Genomic DNA, 22891 nt, shown 5'->3' on the forward strand with positions numbered 1-22891 from the left:
AAATTATTCTTTTGCCACTTTTTACAAGCTAATCTGTTATTGATTCTTTGTTTTATTATTTTTATTTTAATTATTATTTAAAAAATTATAATAAATTGATTCTTTATTTTTATGGGTAGCTTAATATGGCTATATATAATCAGAACAAACCATATAAGTCCATATTTAAGATAATAAAGTCTATAATATTCACATATAATTTTTTTATTGAATTTAATTTTGAAAAAATCCAACAGGTGGCGCATGGTCGCTAAATCGTCTCGCTACCAAAGAGTTAAAATTGCGGAATTTAATTATAAATTAAAAATCATGATAATAATTTTTTTAAAAAGCTTTTCTGACATTATTGAACTACTAAATAAATTTTTGCTCAAAAAAAAATGTCAATGTTTAAAAATCTAACATTTTAAAAGTTAAAAACGCTAGAATTTAAAAGTAAATTGAATTTCAATAACATTTCGACGTGTCAAGTTAAATTTTCATGGGCGTATTCACGTTGAAACTTCTTGTCACTTGATGTCGTATCTTTTAACGAAAAATTTCTGGCAAAAAATGTGAAATGATTGCTCCAACAGTATCTTTTCTCGTCTCAACACTTATATCACAGCCTTAACAGTCACTTGACCCTGTTTTTTTTTTTTTTTTTTTTTTTTTTTTTATGAGAGCAAGCTCAAGTAATGCAGTCCGACAAAAACTAAAACTTCCCGAGTCGATATTTAAAACATTAACTTTTAAAACTGGGGAACTAAACAGAGTGACGTTGAGTGCCATCACCGGGTGTTAATATTTCATTATTCTGAATAGTTAATACCTATTTTTATATCCCAAAACTGAATAATTAACGGGTTATTGTATTTTCAACAATCCAGCTGAAGAATTTCCGGAGAACTGGCTGTCAGTTGAGTTTTATTTCAACGAGATTCTCTCTTGGAGACTAGAACCAGAGGTAGAAAGAGTAGAAACAGCATTCGAGGATCTTCACTCACTGAATTAATGTCTTATTCAATATTGACATTGTTCTTTATATAACTGCCGAAGGAGCGATTGTACAGCTCGAAATAATGAAACTGTCAAGTTAAGCCGGCGTCCACTCACTCACTCAAACTCAACTCAATTCCTCAATTGTATATATATATTTATAAATGCCTTTGCTAAATTTAATTTCTGTTTAATTACTTCTTAATTAATACCAACTGACTGCTCATTCAACCGTGAGTCGATAAGGCCGCGAGTCACTGTCTGCAATTTTATTATATTTTTAAGTATCTCCTTCAATTAATCTCCTCATTAGCGAGGGCCGTTTATTTCGAATCACAAGGCCATTAATAATTATTATTGGAGAATTGACAGACTTTTGACAAACTGCCCGAGTACTTAGCTGATTATTTCATTAATAATTTCTCAAAGCGAGGGAACATTATTGATTTTATTCAATGCGCAAAGAGTGGATTTTATTCAATGCGTAGTGATGAAATTATTTGGAGGCAATTAGTGCTGAGAGGTTTCTAATCCTGGAGAGACCCCGTCGAGCTCGAGATGGAAGGAAAGAATTGAGGAAATAACCTGTCGATACGATAAAAAAGGTCCTGGGGACTTAAAATCGGGTTAGAGTTACTTCGGCGCTTTGGTGAGTCGCTCAATGTCAAGATTGATTTTTTTTTTGGCCAATTCCTTAGAAAAAGCTTCTTAGCCAACAATTGCTACCAATGAAGTTACGAAAAATTTAATGATAAGTTCGATTTCATAGAAATAATTATTATTTAAATTTTTTTCAAGCGATTGATGTTTTAGGGGTGAAAATTTTATTTTTAATTAATTTTTTCCAGCAAAACTTTTCAACATATTTACTCTTCGTTTAGATTTTAAGAATCTACATACTTTGAAGAATATTTGGTAATTTTTTTATTTAGAAATAAAATTTTTATGAATTTCTTTTCAGCGCCTCCAGTTTTAAAAAAAATTTCAATGATAATCTCAAAAAAATACAAAATTAATTTTTTAATAATTTTTTTCCAGCAAAACTATTCAATATATTTATTCTTCGTTTGGATTTTAAGAATCTACATACTTCGGAGAATATTCAGTAATTTTTTTATTTAAAAATAAAAATTTTAAGTACTTCTTTCCGGCGCCTCCAGTTTCAAAAAATTTTCAACGATAATCTCAAAAAAACCCAAAATTGATTTTTTAATCATTTTTTCCAACAAAAATATTCAAAATTTTTAATTCTTCGTTTGGATTTTAAGAATCTACATACTTTGAAGAACATTTGATAATTTTTTCAATAAAAATAAAAAATTCTAACTCCGTCTTTTTAGCGCCCCCAGTTAAAAAAACGCGCTAAATTAACGAAGAATCAAACCCCTGGAATTCCTATGCAAGTAAGGGGGCTAGAAATATCGATGCAAACATTCGATAATTCCGGCCATCCGTCAGCTCCCCCTGGGTATCGATACCTTTTATATACCTATGTATTATTTAGGTAAATTTGGCGAATCGCCAGAATTGGAGTGTAGATCAACGGCCTTGGGCTCTGGTGCTCGGCGATCTATAGCAGAGCACACCAGTGTATCGTAAACGGTACTGGTTGGGTGAGAGGCTCGGGACCGCGTGTCAGGTGGCGTACCCGATATCGCTAATTGCAAAAACCAGCTCGCAAATACCGCGCAGTGGATGGAAACTCCCGACTTTTCATTTGCTCCCAGAGTCCCTGGCGTTTAATTTTTACTTTTTTTTCTTCTCCTCCTCGATTCTATTTTATTACTTTCATTTTTATTTTATTTATTTTACCCGACTTTTTCTCTGCTATTCACTTTGTTGTCACTCTGCTCTATTGATGCTGCTTTTTGTTTGAGCCATATTAACAATCCAAAGCGAATCATCAACAAACGCTTTTTTTTTTTTCAATTTAATTTTATTTTGTACTGCGTTAATCAAGACTCGTGTTAATTAATCCGACAATTGTTAATTTGTTTAATTGAAGACACATTGATTTTATTTTTATTTTATTTTATTTTATAGATTGTCAAAAAGTAAATAAAATTTTTTTTTTATTTTTTGCCTTACCCGTACAATTTTTTTTTTTTTTTTATATAACAAAGCAGACAATAGTGGGAGTAGTAAATTTACCGGGTACAGAAGCCAAAAGATATGCACAGTACAATTTTAATCTTGTACCTAGGTCAGAGTGGCTTGGGCGCCAAATAGTGACTGGTTTTTTTAGCCGGTCTCATACCACCCGGTTGTGGCTTTCAGTGTAATACATCGATGCCGCCTGGTGTACTCGACTAGATTGCCTTCGTAAAATACGCCATACTACATTGTTTTAATTCACATTTTTAAATTTAATGTTGGCTTTTATTTTATCGCCGTAATCAACTGATACCTTTTTCTCAAATAAATAATTGTAACATTAATTGAATTTATAAAAAAAAAAAAAAAAAATGAATTTAGGGCTTTATGTGTTGGGGTACTTTGCGCCGACACTTTACGGCATTTGTAAGCGACAAATAAGTAGCAAGAATAATTCGGTGCTTGAGTGCTCGGGCTTTGTTTCGTGTGTCAAAGGAGATTCTCGGGAATATTAGTTTTTTGTTAAAATACTCGGTACTTATGAGCGCGAGAATTCCCCGCGAACAAAACACTGCATAGGATAGACGTAAGAATAAGAATAAAAATAATAATAAAAGTGAGAATAACAAGTTTAAGGGGCGAGACAGCCTCCGAAACAAAGAAAACTCCCGAGAAAATGTATATCACTGGAAACATGAGAAATAAAAAATTTACAAAGATTAGATTGTACAAAGAATCTGAATTTTCAACGAGTACTTGCGTTTATAAAAGAAAACATTTCTTTTTTATTCAACTTATCAAGAAATTAGATTGAATTCAAGATTTTTTCTGCGGAAAATTTTTTATATGGCATGATATGGCAATTTGCCATATTAAGCCATATATGACTTGATATATTCACATATGGTCATGTCAATTATCAATTTAACAAGTTTTCCGTGAAAAATTTTTGCATGGCAATTTTCCATATTAAACCATATATGGTCTGATATGTTCAGATCCGGTATCAATTCAAGATTTTTTTCCGTGGAAAATTTTTTTATATGGCATGATATGGCAACTTTCCATATTAAGCCATATATGGCTTGATATATTCACATATGGTCATGTCAATTATCAATTTAACAAGTTTTCCGTGAAAAATTTTTAGATGGCAATTTTCCATATTAAGCCATATATGGTCTGATATGTTCAGATCCGGTATCAATTCAAGATTTTTTTCCGTGGAAAATTTTTTTATATGGCATGATATGGCAACTTTCCATATTAGGCCATATATGGCTTGATATATTCACATATGGTCATGTCAATTAACAATTTAACAAGCTTTCCGTGAAAAATTTTTATATGGCATGATATGGCAATTTGCCATATCAAGCCATATATGGCCTGATGTGTTTAGATCGGGTATCAATTCAAAAAATTTTCAGTGGAAAAGTTTTTTTATTTGGCATAATATTTATTAAGCCATATATGGCCAGATATATTCACATATGGTTATGTTTATTATCAATTTAAGGATTATTCGGAGAAAATTATGTTTATATGGCATGATATGACAAATTGCCATATCATGCCATATTAACATATGATCAAAAATTTAGTATGTTCATATTTGGTCAGATAAGGTCTGACATAGCCATAAATAGTTTTTGATATGGGAATTGGCCATGTCAAAACATATATGGCTTGAAATAAAATCTGATATGGTCAAATAAACTCATACCAGACCTGATATTAGAATTGACGATCTTAGAAAATTTTTTCATTAATTTTTATCAAAAATATAAAAATGAAAATGTTACTCCAGTAAATAAAAGGATCGGGGTAATAAAAAACACTATATGACAAAATATTAAATCGTAAAATATAAAATATCGAAGCGTACAATACTAATACTCTACTCTACTCTGTAGTAATATAATGACCAAATATTGACTGAAGTTAACGTTAGATATGAGTAATAGTCGATCGATTAGTTACAAGATAAACGTTTGAGTTTTTCATCAGAGATTGAACGGCGCAGATCAAATTTACCGGTTGAACGAACTCTATGCAGCTCAATATTTTTATTTAATATATATTTTTGTTCTTATTTTATTTCACTTTGTGTTATTTTATTCCAGTGAATGTTGTTTTTGTGTATTTATTTAGAGTTTATTCAATATTTTATTTAACTCTCTATAAAGTAGAAAGGGAAATGTAAATTATCTTCGGAATAACGTTGGAGCAGCAGAGAGCAGTGATTAAACAACAACTAGCCGGTGGGCAATCTGCAAACTTTGTATAAAGAAACTAAATAAATATACTAAAAGTTTTTCTCTAGCTCTCCGAATTCCCGAGCACTGCATACCACTCTCAACAACCTTTTCTCTATCTCTACTGCTTCGTCCTGTCCTGTAGCGGAGAATCGCGGCTCTAAAACTCCCTTTGTATGCATGTATATTGCCATATATATGTATATATAAACTCAATGGACAACAGAGCCAAAGAGAGAGAGAGAGAGAGAGAGAAAGAGCCTGTGTGTGCTCTATACTAGTGGAAATATCGTGTCCGAAAACATGTTCGAGGGCAGTCCGGCATACTGCTGGAGGAAGACCATCACCATCAGCATCCCCAGCAACCAGAAAGTCCGGGAAGGGCTGTTCAAACACAAAAGCTCACAGCTAAAGATAAACACTAGCGAGTTGTAAGCTGGTGCATACCTTCAGGCGTTGGCTACACCACCAACGACCAACCCACTTGAGAAAGGACTCCCTTCATCTTCTATCTTCTATCTCTCATCTCCATTTTCTGGACTCCATGCCTCATGGGTTTATGGGAAACCCGATCGCAGAACACAACCCCGCTTATTCTAGTCCTCGTTTTGGTTTCGGACGAGATTCCTCGTATTTAAACATCGCCGATAAATTATATTCATTTTATTTTGTAACAATTTATTATCTTAAAAATATGAATTTTTCTTACGCGACGGTCATTAAATTTTTTTAATAATCTATTTTTAATTTTTTAGGGCAAAAATAATTTTTTAATTGGCCATATACGTCCATATTGCCTTGATATGTTCATATTTAGTCTAAAAAGCCCGTATTTAATTTTTTTTTAAGTTAGTTCTGAAAAATTTCAATAGGTGGCGCATTGTCGCTGAATATTCTCAATAGTAGAGAGTTTAGATTCAGGTATTTAGTTTTAAAATAAAAAAAAATAAAATATGGTCTTAAATGCCCATAGATAATTTATTATTGAAGTTAGATCTTAAAAATTCCGATAGGTGGCGCATTGTCGCTAAATTTTCTCAATATTAAAGAGTTAAGATTCAGGTATTTAGTTTTAAAATTTAAAAAATCAAAATATGGCCTTAAATGCCCATAGATAATTTATTATTGAAGTTAGTTCTTAAAAAATTCCGATAGGTGGCGCATTGTCGCTAAATTTTCTCAATAGTAGAGAGTTAAGATTTAGGTTTTTAGTTTTAAAATTAAAAAATAAGGGTCTGAAATGTACATTCATAATTTTTATTAAAGTTAGTTCTGAAAAAACCCAACAGGTGGCGAATGGGCGCTAAATATTCTCGCTATTAGAAAGTTAATTTTAAAGTATTTAGTATTTTTAAATAAAAATCATTTTTTTATTAAATTTAATGAAGTTTTATACTAGATTTTTTTGATAAAATAATTGTATGTTATTCTTTGTAGATTTTTAATTGAATAAAATTAATAACTACGCTCAAAATTTGAAATAATTTAAGAAAAAATTTTGTGATTTAATATGAGGTGGAAGATTATTAAAAAATAATTAAAATGGTTGATAATAAAAATAATATAAAGTGAAATAGATAAAGATGTGGGTAGCCAGCTTATAATAATCTACGAGGTTACAGAGTCTTTATATTAACAGTAAGAAGGAAAGACTGTTTGCTCAGCATTAACTGGATTAGTTTCGCGAAAGGAATAAGGAATTAAATTGGTATTCGGTGGAGCACCAGCCAACCTAAACGAAGAGCTCCAGAAGTGTTGGATTGTGTGTGAGATGGTATTATATATACTCCACACTCCGGGATAACTTTGGTTCTAAACTAAAAAACTAAAATTCCAAAAACACCAAAACTTGAACTAATTCAGTAAAATTTCAAATTACCTGACCTACTTTATACTTCGGCTAATTGCTCTTTCTACGTGTATTATTATCTAATTACGCCGGCTGATAACGCTTAAGCTAATATATATATAAGGTTATTGATTAACCAGATTATAAATTACTTAAAGTTGTTGACTCACCCGTCAAGGTTGGACGAGGACAAATCGGAGATTGTCCTGAAACATAAAAAAAAATCACTTATTAATTTAGTTTTTTTATTTTTGACTCTTGATGCTTTTATTCACAAATATTTATTCTGTTTTATTAAATATTTTAAACCGGATATTAAATTTGGATTCACGCGGATATGAACGCACTCGAAATGTACCTCGCTTTAAATATCATGATTCATGATATATAACGCTTGAATGCAAGCATTGTTATTTACAATTAAATAAATTATTATTATTGTTTGAAAAGAAAATTTTTGAATCAAATATCAAATCTTTTCGGGCATTTAAAAAATGGCTGTAGCTCCTGAAATATTGATTTTTTGGAAAAAATAAAAATACAAAGTTGTAGCTTATAAAATTGCCTACAAAAAACTTTTTTATACCATAGGACTATCTTCAGTATTTTAGAAAATACAGCGTCTTAAGTAGTACACTAATAGAAGGATTTAGTTCTATTTAATAAGATTTAGTAAAAGATACTAAATGATTTAATAACAAGACTTTCATTACCAAATATTTAGCAATAGGTACTAAATCATTTATTAAAGCCCGTTTAATTCCACCAAATAAATATTTAGTAATATTTAACGAATGATTTATTGCTACATAATAAATCGTTTATTGGTATTAAAGAAATTAATTTTTTAACTAATTTTAGCGTGTAACCTAACTTTTTAACTTAAAATAATTAAAATAAATAATTTTAAGTAAAAATATAAGGTATTATAGAGAAAAGAATCTCATTAAATTACATTTTTTTGTTTAAGACTTTTATAAAATTAAAAATTAAACAAGTTTTTAACATATCAATAATATACTAATTGAAAAATGTTAACTAAACTCCACTGAAAAAAAGGCATAAATAGAAGACATTTATTGGGAGTATGTGTGTTTTCAAAGGGAAGATAAATCTTACAAAATCGAACTGAATAAAATAATCTAATAAGTCAGTGAATAGGTTATGTATCACATAAACATTGGAATTAAAGCATAGCCATCTACCGACAATACTTGCCAAAAAAATATTTATTACCTGTTACTAAATATTATTTGGTGAAAATAAATATTTATTTACATATAATAAAACTTTGTTCATATAAAGAAATCATTTATTAAACTGTAACAAATTATATTGATGGATACAAAATATTTGTTTCTCCCAATTAAATGAATAAAAATTTTTTTGCTAAAGTTTAGTACTCCATACTAAATCCTTCTGTCAGTGTATTTATTATCATGTCACACTAAAAATGACCATAATTCCTCAAATATTCAACAGAAAATTATTATTATTATTATTTTCGGAGTATATTAATTAAAAAAAAAAGCTTGAGCTAAAGCTTCACAATCATAGAATTCGCTGAGAGTATTATTCACTAAAGTAGATCAAATATTTATGCATTTAGATACAGATCCGGCGTAATCAAGTACCTACATACAAATGAATTAGGTCAAGCTCGATGAATGCTTATTCGACTGTCAATATTTTGCTCAGGGTCCTCAGTAATATTTCTCATCATTTTTTTTTATTATAAATTTTTTTGATCAATTTAATTCATCCCCCCACTTCCGTGCTTGTCCCATCTATTGTAAGACGGAAGTTGGAGGCTTACAGTTTATTTTCAAACTCATAGACTTGATAGACAACTATTTTTTTCTTCTATTTTCAATTCCCAGAAATAATTGAACGATCGCGAACATGAGGAGCAAAATAATGAACAATCAATTGATACGGAATAATTTTAGCTATTGGTGTTTAAATTTTAATAATCATTCTTATGAATTCGCGATATCCTGGTGGGTGGTTTCATTCACAGAAAAAGGTCATTCTAAATTTAGAATTCTTCCTACGCTAGAGTATGCTTAATTTTTAATGAATTGACTTTTCAACCGTGAAATACTTGTTAAAAAATCGATAAATTGAAACACAGTGTAAATAAAAAATAGCTCTCGGATTTTTCTAAGCCAGGATTGAATGAAAAATACGAGCAATTTATAACAATAGCGGCGTAAGACGGGTTTTAGTTTGGACCAAAGATCAAAAGTAAACTCCGAAAGTTTATCAGGTTTGAAAAATTTTTCGGCTCGGTATATTGCGATCTCGGGGCTTTAGAGGACGCGAGAGTTATATTTCACGTGTCTCGCAACTCCGCTGGTCTTCAGAGCTATTTTTTCTTTTGCTCTTTACTCTTACTTATAACTTAGACACTAGACAATTTTCTCGGAGCTGTAAACAAATCGTTTCTACTTATTTCATTTATTTATCGACCTACTGCAATCATTTTTAGTCAATTTAATTAGAAAATAAATTCTTATAAGACCAAGTGAAAAATTTAATTCATTAAAAAATTTTTTATATGATTTATATGGTGTATTTTGTATTATGTCACCTTTAAAATGCCAAACTTCACCACTACGCATTATGAGTTCTCTTTTGTTGTAACTGCTATCAGATTATGGGAAGAACTACCAACTGAGATAATCAATGCATCAAGCATTGAAATTTTTAAAAATAAAGTTTATGACTATCTGTTTAACTTAGATCTATAACTCAATAGGTTTGTCTAATGGTGCTCAATTAAATCAATAAAGTTAAATCAATAAAATCGAGAGAATTATTAAGTCGTTAAATAAGTTCATTATATGTTTATGTACTTATTCTATGTACTATATTAACAAAAATCTATCTATTTTGATATCAGAAAACGATTCGATTGGTATATAACAATCATTAGAAATAGATTGATCGAAAGTATTAGAGCCTAAACTAGTTTAACCTTAACAACTATTGCTTACAATAGCCACGCGGAAATGTAAAAATGAAAAATCTAAATTTTTTTCAAGTTAGTAAGCTAATCAACTGTTTGGCCTAGGATCCTTGTAGAGGATGCAAAAACAATTCGATTGGTACATAACAATCATGAGAAATAAATTTATCGAAAGTTTTAAAATCTAAACTAGTTTAACCTTAACAATTATTACTTACGATACCCACGCGGAAGTATAAAAATGAAAATTTTTTCATAAATTATTTTATAAAATTGAAAATGGGTGTATCAGGTCACATATGGACATATATAGTCACATATGGCTATATCAAGTCATATGAGCTATAATTAAACCATATTAGGTCACATATGGACTCTTTAATCATATTAGGACACATTAAAAATTAATATAAGGCCATATGAGATCATATATGAACATTAGGGTGGCCCAAAAAAACCGACTATTTTTTTTTTTTTAGTCTCGAGTGAAAAAATGTTAGTTTTTGATGTTTTAAGAGCCCTCTCCAAAAGACAGCTCAAAAAAAAAATTTTAATAGGTCACTCCAAATTTTTTAAAATTTCAAAAATCGTCAAGAATCGAACTTTTTTTTTTAATTTTTTTTCTCGTTGCGGTATAATTTTATAGACTAAAAAAAAATAAGTTTCTAAAAATTTGAGTTCAAAATTTAAATTTCTAAAGGTTGCTCATAATTTTTTTTAATTTATTAGTGCATTAGTTTAGATTTTTTCGAGCGACCTTTTACAATTCGAATTAAAATTCCATGCATTTTTTTTTTTTTTTATTTAATACCATAATCGATAAAAATACATCACGAGATGAACTAAAAATCAAGCACAGTACAGAAAAAATAATTTTTTTTAATTCAATAATTTTATTTAATAAACTTCCAAGCGTGGATTCGAATCCCAAGCTGGTCTTAGAAACCAGTTTGGTTGAGATTTGACCTTTCCGGGTAGTTTAAGATTTTTACAAACCAAAAAGACCCCAACGTACCACTCCCAACAGTTAAAGTCGGCGATATGACTAATTAAAAAAAAAAAAAAAAAATTATGAGCGACCTTTCAAAATTTAAATTTTGAACTGAAACTTTCAGAAACTTATTTTTTTTTGGTCTATAAAATTATACCGTAACGAGAAAAAAAATTAAAAAAAAAAACGTTCGATTTTTGACGATTTTTAAAATTTTTAAAAATTTTGAGTGACCTCTTAAAAATTTTTTTTGAGCTGTCTTTTGGAGAGGGCTCTTAAAAGATCAAAAACTAACATTTTTTCACTCGAGACTAAAAAAAAAAATAGTTGGTTTTTTTGGGCCACCCTAATGGACATAAAAAGCCATATTAGGTCATATATGGGCGTATAGAATTTTTTAATGACAAATCAGTCCGCATCAGAATTTTGCCAATTATTAATAAATTAATAAATTAATCTTTGATGACCTTTTATTATTCATTGGCTGGTGTAAGTATAAATTAGCAAATATATGGATGGTTAAACTATGTTAACAGTCCCATTGGATCACTCCATAATACACAATTGTCAATATCATAACCCAGGATTACTATGGATACAAACACCGAGCGCACTACCTTCGGGTCATCCACGGATTACCACATTAAACTACTCGATATACAGACGATCCCAACGCACCTACATACTTGTATATTGTATATATAGATCTACATATATGACTGCAACGTTCCCACAGATTTAACTCACTGTCAACCGTTTTTCCTCTCGATTAACTTAAATCAATTTTACCTCCCTGATAAATGCTATTATTTTCATTCTACGTGTTTTTTTTTTATATCCACTAAAATATACTACACCGATAGCGATTCTAATTCAATAACCATCGGCTATTTTATAATCTTTTGTTTCACCGAAAATGAACTCTTCGTTGGCTGCACAGCGATGTAAATTTCTGTAACCTGGATCCAGATCGTTGGTGCATTAATATCAAAGTAAATGTAATGCAGCTTTGTGTAATTGAATGGAGTAAAGCAGTAATGAATTGCAAATAGATGATTTAACCAGGGAAATCCTACTTTACAGGAATAATATTCGACTCTGGCAATAGAAGGCTTAACTGATGGTAGCTTCAAAAATTTCCTTTTTTTCATTAAAAACTATTAAAAAATTTAATATTTTATCAATTTAATTTTTTAAATCGCTAATTAAAAAAATTTTATTAATGCTTCTATTAAATAGTTTATAATTAATTAAAAAAAAAAATAATAAATATAAAACTTAAAAAATTAAATTTAAAATAAAAATTAATTACAATAACTTAATTCTTGCATTAGAAAAAAATCAATTAATAATTTTATTATTTCGACGTTCTAATTAGCAAATTGTCTAACTCCATTTTAAAAAGTCTTCCATTTGTACGAAAAAAACAATTAGTCCAAAATTTATTATCACTTTTAGAATTTGATATAATTAATATCTAATAAAGGTATAATATTTTGGTTTGAATCTCTTAAAAATAAGGAGTTAGACAAATTGCTAATTAGACCGTCGATTTACAACTATTAATTTTAAATAAAAGTGCAAAATTTTGATTAAATAATTTTTTGATAATAAATCAATAAATACTTATTTAAATCTTAAATTTTGTAAGCAAATTTATTTTTTTCTCAAAAGTTACAAGTCACAAATTAACCATTTAATATTTATCTACCTGTGTCCCCTTTTCTTTTCAATTTACATTCATAAATTTCGACAATATGTCCTTTAAACAATTTATTATCCCTTCCTAAAATCTATTTTCTTCCATCTGTTCAAACTAACTCCAAAAATATTTTTACACTTAAAAATTTTCCATTATTTATTTATTTATAGAATAATGAACTCAACAAAACTGTTGCTTTAAGCCAATTACAGAGTTCCTTTACAATAATTGCACAAATAACATAGAATCTTGTACATATGCACTACAATACACACACAGTAATAAATTGATGACAGCCAATATTTCAGGCGATATATAAAATTATATATTCTTAAAATTTCCCTAAAATTCCAAACAACTTCAATTTAAATACAAGATTATTTAACTAAACAATAATAATAAAATTATCTTAAGAATTTGATCTTAAGCCAGGTATTACTCATTACTCCTTACTATGGCTCGTAATGTAAATCACTTAATGACCTTGAGTAATGGCAAGTATATTAAAATTACCATTAATGCACTCGAGCCCGGATAAGAAGCAATAATCATAATAAAAATATAGAAAAAAAAATACAAAAGCTGCTTAGTTAGCAGACTGTACCTGACCCGAAAGGTCTTAGGGAGGGGAGAAGTCTTCCATAGGCCCGAATTTTCCATTTCAAAGCATTATATTAAGCCTCAGACATTTCCGGCAAACAGTTCAGTAAATTAACGTGCAGTTTTTTTTTTTTTAAATAAAAAATAAATAATGGAAGTCGGAAAAAACCCGCAAATGGCTGTGATAATCGATTCAATTATCAAGAGCATGGGCATCGAGGACTACGACCCATCTGTGGTCCAGCAGCTGCTGGAATTTGTCTACCGACACGTCACGGGAGTGATCGAGAGTGGAAAAGTCTTTGCAAGACACGCAAATAAAAAATTCCTCGACAGTTCTGACATCAGTTTCGCGTTAAAAATAAAATCCGAAGTGTGCGACGTGAAGGTTGGTCCGATGATGACCTCCTCTTTGAAGGAGCTGGCCAGAGTTCACAACAGCGTCCCTCTGAAATTCGTCAAGCCAAAGGACGGATTGCGGCTGCCGGCAGATCATTACTGCTCCACTGCGGTTAATTATAAATTAAAGCCTGGGCAGCCTTCGCAAACTGTCAACAGAAGTGGGGGTGAAAGTTGGGGAGTCAGTGGAAAATCCGGGGTTGGAGCTAGACCTGTGCAAACTGTGAGTGCCAGAAGACCGACAATTCAGAAGAATCCTTCGCTGATGACTTTTAAGCCGGTTATCAAATTTTCTAGTGCTAGTTCTGTTAATAGTGAGGTTAAGAGCGTGGGAGTGGGGGCTGGTGATACTCAAATTGAGGATGGAGTCATTGTTAAAGCTAAGGCGCCATCTGTTGACATGGAAGTTGAACGCAGCGCCAAGAGAAAGCGCGGGATTGATGATCATGATTATGATTTGGGATATTTGTTGAATTAAATTGAATTTAATAAAATTTATTGATAGATTTTAATTTTTTATTTTTATTGTAAAGAAAAAATTTTTTTATAAGTAATTTTAAAAAGTTAATAATTTGAAATTGAATTTGTAAAATAAAAATTTGAATAAAAAATTTTTTTTAATGGATTTTAATAATTTATAAATTATTTTAAAATACTTGCAGTTTTATTTTAAAATACAAGAATTAGAAAATTAGAATAAAAATAAGAAAAGAATTAGAAAATAATTTTTATTGTAAAAAAAATTTTTTATAAGTAATTTTTAAAAAGCTAATTATTTAAAATTGAATTTGTAACATAAAAATTTGAATAAAAAATTATTTAAAATATATTTTAATAAGTAATAAATTATTTTAAGATACTTGCAGTTTTATTTTAAAGTACGAAAATTAGAATAAGAATAAGAAAATAATTTTTATTGTAAAAAAAAAATTTTTTATAAGTAATTTTAAAAAATTAATAATTTAAAATTGAATTTATAACATAAAAATTTGAATAAAAAATTGTTTAAAGTTTTATTCTAAAATACAAGAACTAGAAAATTTTTAAACCTGATTTTTTTGGTATAATTAAATTTTTTATTACATTTAAATAAAGGATTAAATAAAAGCAATAAATAAAAAAATTACGAAAAAAATTTACAAAATATCAATAAGTTTGTTTTGAAATAAAGGAAACTGACGCACTAAAAGTTGAGAAAAGTCAACGTTTAAATCTTAAGTTTGAAAGTTGAAAAGTTTGAGCTTGAAAAGTTAAGAAATTTCAAAGGTCTAAAGCTTGATCGTAAAAATTCAAGACTCAAAGCTTAAAAATATAAACTGTAAGTGATTAAAAAAATAAAACTACTTAATTTTTGACAGCACGAACAACGCAGGAGCATAATTAAAGAGATTGCTTGCATTTGTTTGCATGAAACGAAATAAATGAATAATACACAATAGAGAAAGACATATGTTAAATTGAATTAACACATGAAAGGATAACAGAGTGCGCCGGAGCACGGATAGGATGAATAAGGTCAACTCGGCATGCCGACTAATTTCCTTTGGGACGGGAATAATAAAATCGATTGAAAGGCTCGTGATGATTGGGTAAATAAAGGAACCCAATGGAATTTTCCCAGAACTCGATGACTGTACACATAACATGTACGAGTGTTATTGCAATAACAGCGCATGTGTGGGCGTATGAGCGTTCTAACGACGGAATTGCTGAGTATCGAGTATTGAGTTTGTTAAATATTGGACTGAGCAAAGAGAAAGGGAAGGTAGGATCGTATTTGTAGGCCGGGCAGTTTGTTCCGAAAGTAATCATTGTCCTTTACTTGCTACAGCCGAGATAATAATGGTTATAATTTAATTGTCGGTAACTATTGTTGAAACAAAGCCGCGGCTTCGTTTTGATCTAGTGTTTGCCTATGGCTTAATTGTGTCATTACTTTTGAATTATGGATACTAGTCCACTTGTTATTTTTTTTCGAATGTTTTAGAATCAATTTCTATTCAATTTAGTTGTAATTTATCTTTTATTATTAATTTATACGTTTAATAAATAATAAATAACCTTTTAAAGAGAGTCTTATAAAAATTTGTATTTTTAATTTAAATACTTAGAAATCAAATCTCTTACAGTGAGAAGATTTAGCAACTATGCGCCACCTGTTGGAATTTTCCAAAACTAAATAGTTAAAAAATTAAGTATTGCTTTGTTACGTTATATATACTCAAAAAATATGAAATTTAATGTGAAAAAAAAAATTATTAAATCAAAATTATGACTTTAAAAAATTTAATTTTTTTGTTAAATCAATATTAATTTTATTTAGTTGTAATTAATTTTGTATTGTTAATTTTTACGTTAAATTACACTCAAAATTGATGATCAATAAGCTTTTTAAAAGATTCTAATAATAATTTTAATTTTAGATTAAAAAACTTAGAAATTAACTCTTTAATAGCGAGAAGATTCTGCGACTATGCGCCACCTGTTGGAATTTTCAGAAAATAACTGGCTAAAAAATTAAAAATGGCTTTTTTAGACTCCATATATTGGAAAAATATGAAATTTAATTTAAAAAAATTTTTTCTGAACCAAGAACATAATTTTTATATTAAATTATACTTAAATTAATGATAAATAGGCTGTTTAAAAGATTCTAATAATAATTTCAGTTTTATATTTAAAAACTTAAAAATTAAATCTTTAGTAGTGAGATTCTGCGACTATGCGCCATCTGCTGGAATTTTTTGAAATTAACCGGTCAAAAAATTACAAATGGCTTTTTTAGATTCCATATATTGAGAAAATATGAAATTTAATTAAAAAAAAATTTTTCTGAATCAAAACCATAATTTTATAAATTAATTTTAGTTTTTTAAAATTGATTTTTTTTTTTTAATTAAATTAAATATTTTATTGATTTAAAACTACTTTTTAAAAATTTTTGAAGTATTTAAACTAAATTAAAAAATCATTCTTAATTTTTTTAAAGCCAATTATAAAGAAAAATGTTAAAATAAAACTTTATTTACACAAAACTGATAAAATGAGCTTAGCAGGTGTGAGTTCTTCATCCGTATTAATTCGCGGTGACTTTCCAAGAAAAGTTGGTAATATTTAGTATCAGCTTGTCGGAAAATAAGTTAAAATAGAGTCTCCGGAGAGTTTTAAAAAGAAAAATAAACTAAGGATCACCTGTTGTAAAGTTGTTTCCCTCAATAAAGATAACAAGTAAGAGTAAGAGTAGAAGTAAGAATGAGAATGAGAATAAGAATAAGGTGGCGGCATGTTGAATGTACTCCTCTTTTTCTTGCTCCAGCTGTAGCCTCATCTTCAGGCGTAACGTTTCTCAGTGAGTAAGGACTATTCCTGAGAAACTCAGGAACGGACTTCACCTCACCAGGTCCTTTCCTATTCCCTCTGGCATAAACCCTCTTTCTATTCTCAAGTACGTTGTCGTGTACGTTTGTCAGCTTTCCGTACTTTATAACCAGTAAAATGAGGTCGCTGATAGAACCTCACCATTGTCATCTTTTACACTCACATATATAAATATATTCCGGGGACTTTTTATGCCTCGCCGAGAATGTATCTAGCGTCTCCCTAATGCTTTCCCTGAATTATAAATAAAAAATTATAAATTTAGATTAACACCCCTAATGAATTTATAAGCAGTGGGTCGATGGGTCGGCAAACAATCCCCGACCCGGGAAGCCTCTGATCTGACATCAATCATATTTTCCAACCGCGAAAAGTGGTAAACTGTTTGAGAATCAGGAAGCGGCAGATTTTCATTCATTATCATCATCGTCGGGTCAAGCGCATTTGTTTAATCGATCCGCACACTTTCCCTCCCCCACACTCGGCTATCTGCCCGACGCTGACTGGCTAATGACGACGACCTGGTTGCTTAAATGTGTCACTAGAGCCTACAATCGCAGAATACATTGTAGACATCATTGGACGTTTCTCATTTTTTCATTAAATCTACCATTAAAATTCTTTTTTACTACAGTTGCGGCTCGCGGTTTGTTAAGAATACTCGGTTGGCTATTCAAATTTAATCAGCCGGCTTTGAGCATTTTGATGGTTGGTTTTTTAATAATACTTCACTTCAGGGTGAAGTTAAGGGGTTGAACTTTTTAATAAGGTTTTTCATTGATTTTTTTTAATAGGTGTTATTTATATGAGAATCGATTTTTTATTAAAAAACATTGTAACATTGGATTTTTCGGTGAAAAATATTATTTTTAATCAGTAAATTTAAATTATTAATAAAAAATTAATGTACTGATAAGCTTAATTTAATTTTTGATAAAAATTAATGTTTTTTGTCATTAAATTTAAATTTTTTTAATGAAAAATTAATGCATTGAAATAGTAAAGGCAATTTTTAAATAAAATTGACATATTTGTTTGTAAAAAAAATTTTTTTGATGAAAAATTAGCAAAAAAAAAACCAAGTGAAATTTTCATCAAAAATTAATATTTTAACTTACAAAAAAAAAATTTTTCAAGGAAAATTAACACATTAGGTAATTTAATTTGAGTTTTTAATAAAAATTAACTCATTAATGTAATGAAAAAATTTTATGGATAGAAAATAAATGAATTAAAAAAATTTATATAAAATTGATTATTGGAATCATATGGCATCTGGACGCGAGGATGTAAATTTAAAAATTCTAAATTTTTTAAAAAATAATTAACTAATCAACGGTGTAGCCTTAGAACCTTTTAGAGGATGCAAAAACAATTGAATTGTTATATAACAATGATTAGAAAAAAATTTATCGAGAGTTATAATCTCGATTCTTGCAAGACGGGTTAAGACAATAATTTTCCGATTTTTTTAGCAGGAAATAAAAAATTTATTTTTAATAAATAAATATAATCTTCTAATAAAAATTAACACATTAATTCATTAAAATTAATTTATTGATATAAAATTAACACATTGAATAATGAATTTAATTCAATTAATTAATAAATAATTAATTAATTAATTAATAATTGAATTTAATTCAATTTCTGGATAAAAATCAACACATTAATTAATTTAAGTTAGTTTCTTGATGAAAAATAAATATTCTAACTCATAAAATTTAATTTACTATTAAAAAAAAAATAAACAGTTAATGTGGATCAATATCAAGAGCCAAGTACCGCATAAATAAAATAGCATAATTTCATTCAAGATTATTAGCAATGCAAAGTACGGGCTTAACTGCGACCAGCTAAGAAAATTTAGCGTAGTGCATTTGGCTGGCGATTAACAGCGCCCATTTTCGCTGGAGACAGATAGACACAATGCCGATATGGATAGCCGTCATATGGATATGTATAGGCCGGTAGATTAGCCGAGCAGGCGGGCTGGAAGCCTACGATATGCCCCGGATTGCAACGTTAGATCTAATGCCCGGTGATAAGTTAACAACTTATGTGCGTACGTGACCGCTGTCCCACCAGTAGAGACTCTGGACTCTATTACGAGTAAATTACTGCGCTGTGAGCTGGTCTTTAATTTACAGCCCCGATAAGACCGCTGTAAGTTCCACCGAGTGATAATAACAATAATAATCAGCTTTACAGCAAAAATATCGGGAAAATTTTTACGGTATTCCTTTTCAGGTTGTCACTTTTAAATTATTAAATTGATTGATGACAGAATAGGATCATTAACTTCTTCCGCGAGGAGTGTGCTTGTGAATGCGAGTCTTTTGATAAGGCTCCAGATAACAGATACCAGATAGCAGACAGGAGATGTAAGATAGGAGATAGGGGATAGGGAGACGCTTTAACGTGAATTGAATTCATCTATCAAGTGTTGAGCCGACATGATTGCCGCTGAGACGCCGGGTTTGTAACTCGGTCATGGAACAAGCCCGTCTGATTGAATAGTTTTTAATCCACCGAAACTCTATCGCGAATTTGGATTAGTATTTTATGCTTGTACTTAATCAAATTTATGCATGCATGATATATTCGTATCGTGGAAATATTTTTTAAAGCCAATTTCAAGGTTAATTTTTATTTTTATTTTGAATTTTTATCAATTTAAAGAATGTATAAATTTAAATCGTCATTTTATGTGAGATAAAAGTTAATTTAGTTAATGATTGAACTAAAAATCAATGTCAGGTAAGCTTATAAAGAGAGTAAAAAAAAAATTTTTGTTTCAAAACTAAATTTCTTAAAGTTAACTCTTTAATAGTGAGAAAATTAAGCGACAAAACGCCACCTGTTGGATTTTTTTGGAACTAACTTTCATAAAAAATTATATTTGACCATAATAGATCTTATTAAGCTTTAACAAAACATATTGGGATATATTATGATATTGAATAATTTTTTTTTACATTTAAAAAATATCGAATTGAAGATAATAAAAAAATCATCGACCAATAATCGACAATTAATTTTTAAACATATTCATAAACTCTGCAATAATGCAATCATTGATTATTTGATTTATTAATTTTTTTCACACAACTATTGAGAAAAGTTAAAAAAAAAAATAAAGAAATTATTGGTAAATTATGACGATATAATCACAGTATAGAGTAGATGATGGTACAATCTGTTAATTTGATCACTAACCGTAAATCCAATAAATTTTCAGCTCAACTTCTCATTAAAACCACAATCGAGTATAAATTATTACATTTAAAAGTGAGTACTCGATACCCAATATCGGATGGTGAAATAAATTCGTATGAATTATTAATGCCTTTAATTACAATTAAAATTTTTTTTCGCTCTCCAAGACATGAATAATAAAACTACATCGCTTATAATTGCTTCAATATTTTTCAGATTATTATTGATAAAAAATTTATTCATTTTGTGAAAACAATTTAATTTATATTTATTGCAATGATAAAAGCTCGCCTACATGACAATCGACACTTAAACAAAAATAGCGGCAATCGTTGGCGTCGTTAAAGCGAGTGAGCCTCATCTGCATTGAGATGACAAAATATAAAAAAGATCTAAAATAGTAAACAGCAAACTCTTTAAAACGGTTCATTTGCATTCTCAGCAAAGCATCGATTTAATTAAAGTAAGCCCTCTTAAACTCTTTAACACTCTCATATATATATATACATATAAATATCTACTAAATTATAATTTGTAATTATATTACAGGGCAAGACACAAAAGAATGTAAATTAAAAATTCATAGATTTAAAAAAAATATCAAGCTGACGGTATAATAAAAATAAAAATAAAAATAAAAAGTTGACCTAAATAAAAGTTGCCGGATCAAGCAGTGTTTCTCTAAAAAAATTGATCTCCAGTCTTTCATCTTTAAAACAATAGGAGCAAAGAGGTTTTTAATATAAATTTAGACAGGCATTAACTTGAATTTAACAAGTTCAAGAGGAAGTTTTATCAGCCGTTTATTTACCATCGAGTCAGAGTCAAGTCTTGGGTCAATATGTATGACCCAGCAGCTTCACTATCACTCCCTTGAGCTGCATCTTGATGTACCAAAGAGCTCGAATTCTCCGTTCTTGGCTTTCCGAGACCCAGAAAATTTCCAAGTTAACGTTTACCCTTTAACTTTTATGTTTTTTTCTCTCTTTTTAATGCTTCACTCTCATCCGGCTCCAGCAACATCATCGTACTTTCCGTACCAGAGCCAGCCTCTCACCGTTTTCCAAGCCGTTTATGTACTTCTTCATCTTGTAAACCCATTAAAACCCAACGAAACTCCGTTTATTCTACTAATCTTAGTATTTTATGCCTAAAATTATAATATTCTGATTTAATGCTATTGTCCATTTGTAAAAAAATTCTTTTATCAATTGATATGTCCATTAAAAAAATTTTAATATGTTCATAACTGGCCTTATATGTCCATATCTGGTTTGATATGATATCAAGCCCATATATTATTTTTTACAAGTCCACACATGATCTTATATATTCATATGTGACCTTATATGGTCTCATATGTTCATTTTTGGCCTTATATGATCATATCTGACCAAATATGGTCTAGTATTTCCATATATCATTTTTTATATTTTCTGATACGTCTACTACTACATATAGTTTAATATGCTTTTATGTGACTTTTTGTGGTCTTATATGGTTATATCTAACCTTATATGATATTACATGATCATATCTGGTCTAGTATAGCCTTATTTATCCATGAATTATTTTTTATAGGTTCTTTTATGGCCAAATATGATTTTATATGGTCAGACCTGATATTATATGGTCATATCTGACTTTATATAATTTTATTCTTGTCTTTATATGGCTATTTATGTCTATATAAGATCTAATATGGTCAGATATGATTTCATATGTCTATAAATGACCTAATAGGTCAGATATGGCCATACAAAATTTTTAATATGACCTAATACGCCCATATATGACCTAAAAGGTTACTAAAAGCATATTTGGACCCAGCATTTATCAAAAATTGTACTAACTTGATTGTGATTCAAGAGAGAAACTATTTTTCATTGCAGACTTAGAACTCGGAATCTAAGAATGATGTCACGGCTGAAGAAAGAATGTCTGAACATTCTCGGGTGCATTATCCTGTTAGACGGGCGAAGAGAAAAGTGGGCAATTGTTTGGTGCGTTTCGCAGCGACTTGAAAGGACGTAATTCAGTGGAGTGTCTGGTCAGAGTGAGCTACCAGGTGATATATGGTTACGAAACGTCTTGGGGCGCCTGTTTCGTTTCCTCACGGTCAGAATTCCCTAGGTGGTGAAGATCCAACGGTGGTTTAAGCTGTTTGTTTGTTCTGTTCCCTTAAACCGCCGGGAAGAGGAAGAGAACAAGAGCTTACAAAAGCTCTCAAGACGTGTCCAGTCTCAGTATATCTGGTATCGCTGGATCGTCTCTTGGCCTGGTTCGACGCAACTAGAAACAAAGCCCTGATTTATCGGTGACACGACCCAAGGCGAACCCGAGACACCATTTACAATGTCACTGCACGATAACAAATTATTTTTGTGCTTGATACATCCGATTGTCTCCCAAGTGCTTCACTACGACAATATCCTATCTCCCGTCTACTACA

At 29.7% G+C, this 22891-nt stretch overlaps 2 protein-coding genes across 3 annotated transcripts in view; one reads left to right on the plus strand and one right to left on the minus strand.

Annotated features, from left to right (window-relative positions):
- The window catches only part of LOC123271792 (teneurin-a), a 397455-nt gene that overhangs the window by 284163 nt on the left and 90401 nt on the right, over positions 1 to 22891 (minus strand). For both annotated transcript variants that reach the window (XM_044738204.1, XM_044738203.1), the window contains exon 2: positions 7350 to 7385. The gene's annotated coding sequence lies outside the window, so the exon portion shown is untranslated. The remainder of the gene's footprint in view (positions 1 to 7349; positions 7386 to 22891) is intronic.
- On the plus strand, positions 13388 to 14453 carry LOC123271796 (transcription initiation factor TFIID subunit 9-like). Its single transcript, XM_044738210.1, has 2 exons — positions 13388 to 14168; positions 14223 to 14453. The coding sequence occupies exons 1-2, from the start codon at positions 13595 to 13597 to the stop codon at positions 14318 to 14320; spliced, it is 672 nt and encodes a 223-aa protein (XP_044594145.1). The 5' UTR covers positions 13388 to 13594; the 3' UTR covers positions 14321 to 14453.

This window comes from Cotesia glomerata, linkage group LG9 (genome assembly GCF_020080835.1).
Source record: "Cotesia glomerata isolate CgM1 linkage group LG9, MPM_Cglom_v2.3, whole genome shotgun sequence".
In the NCBI taxonomy this organism is placed as follows: domain Eukaryota; kingdom Metazoa; phylum Arthropoda; class Insecta; order Hymenoptera; family Braconidae; genus Cotesia; species Cotesia glomerata.

Excerpts from the sequence above, each read along its gene's own strand:
- LOC123271796 (XM_044738210.1), top strand. The coding sequence starts at position 13,595 with ATGGAAGTCGGAAAAAACCCGCAAATGGCTGTGATAATCGATTCAATT. Across the intron at positions 14,169-14,222 it reads TGTTAATAGTGAGGTTAAGA|CTAAGGCGCCATCTGTTGAC; the intron begins GCGTGGGAGTGG and ends TCATTGTTAAAG.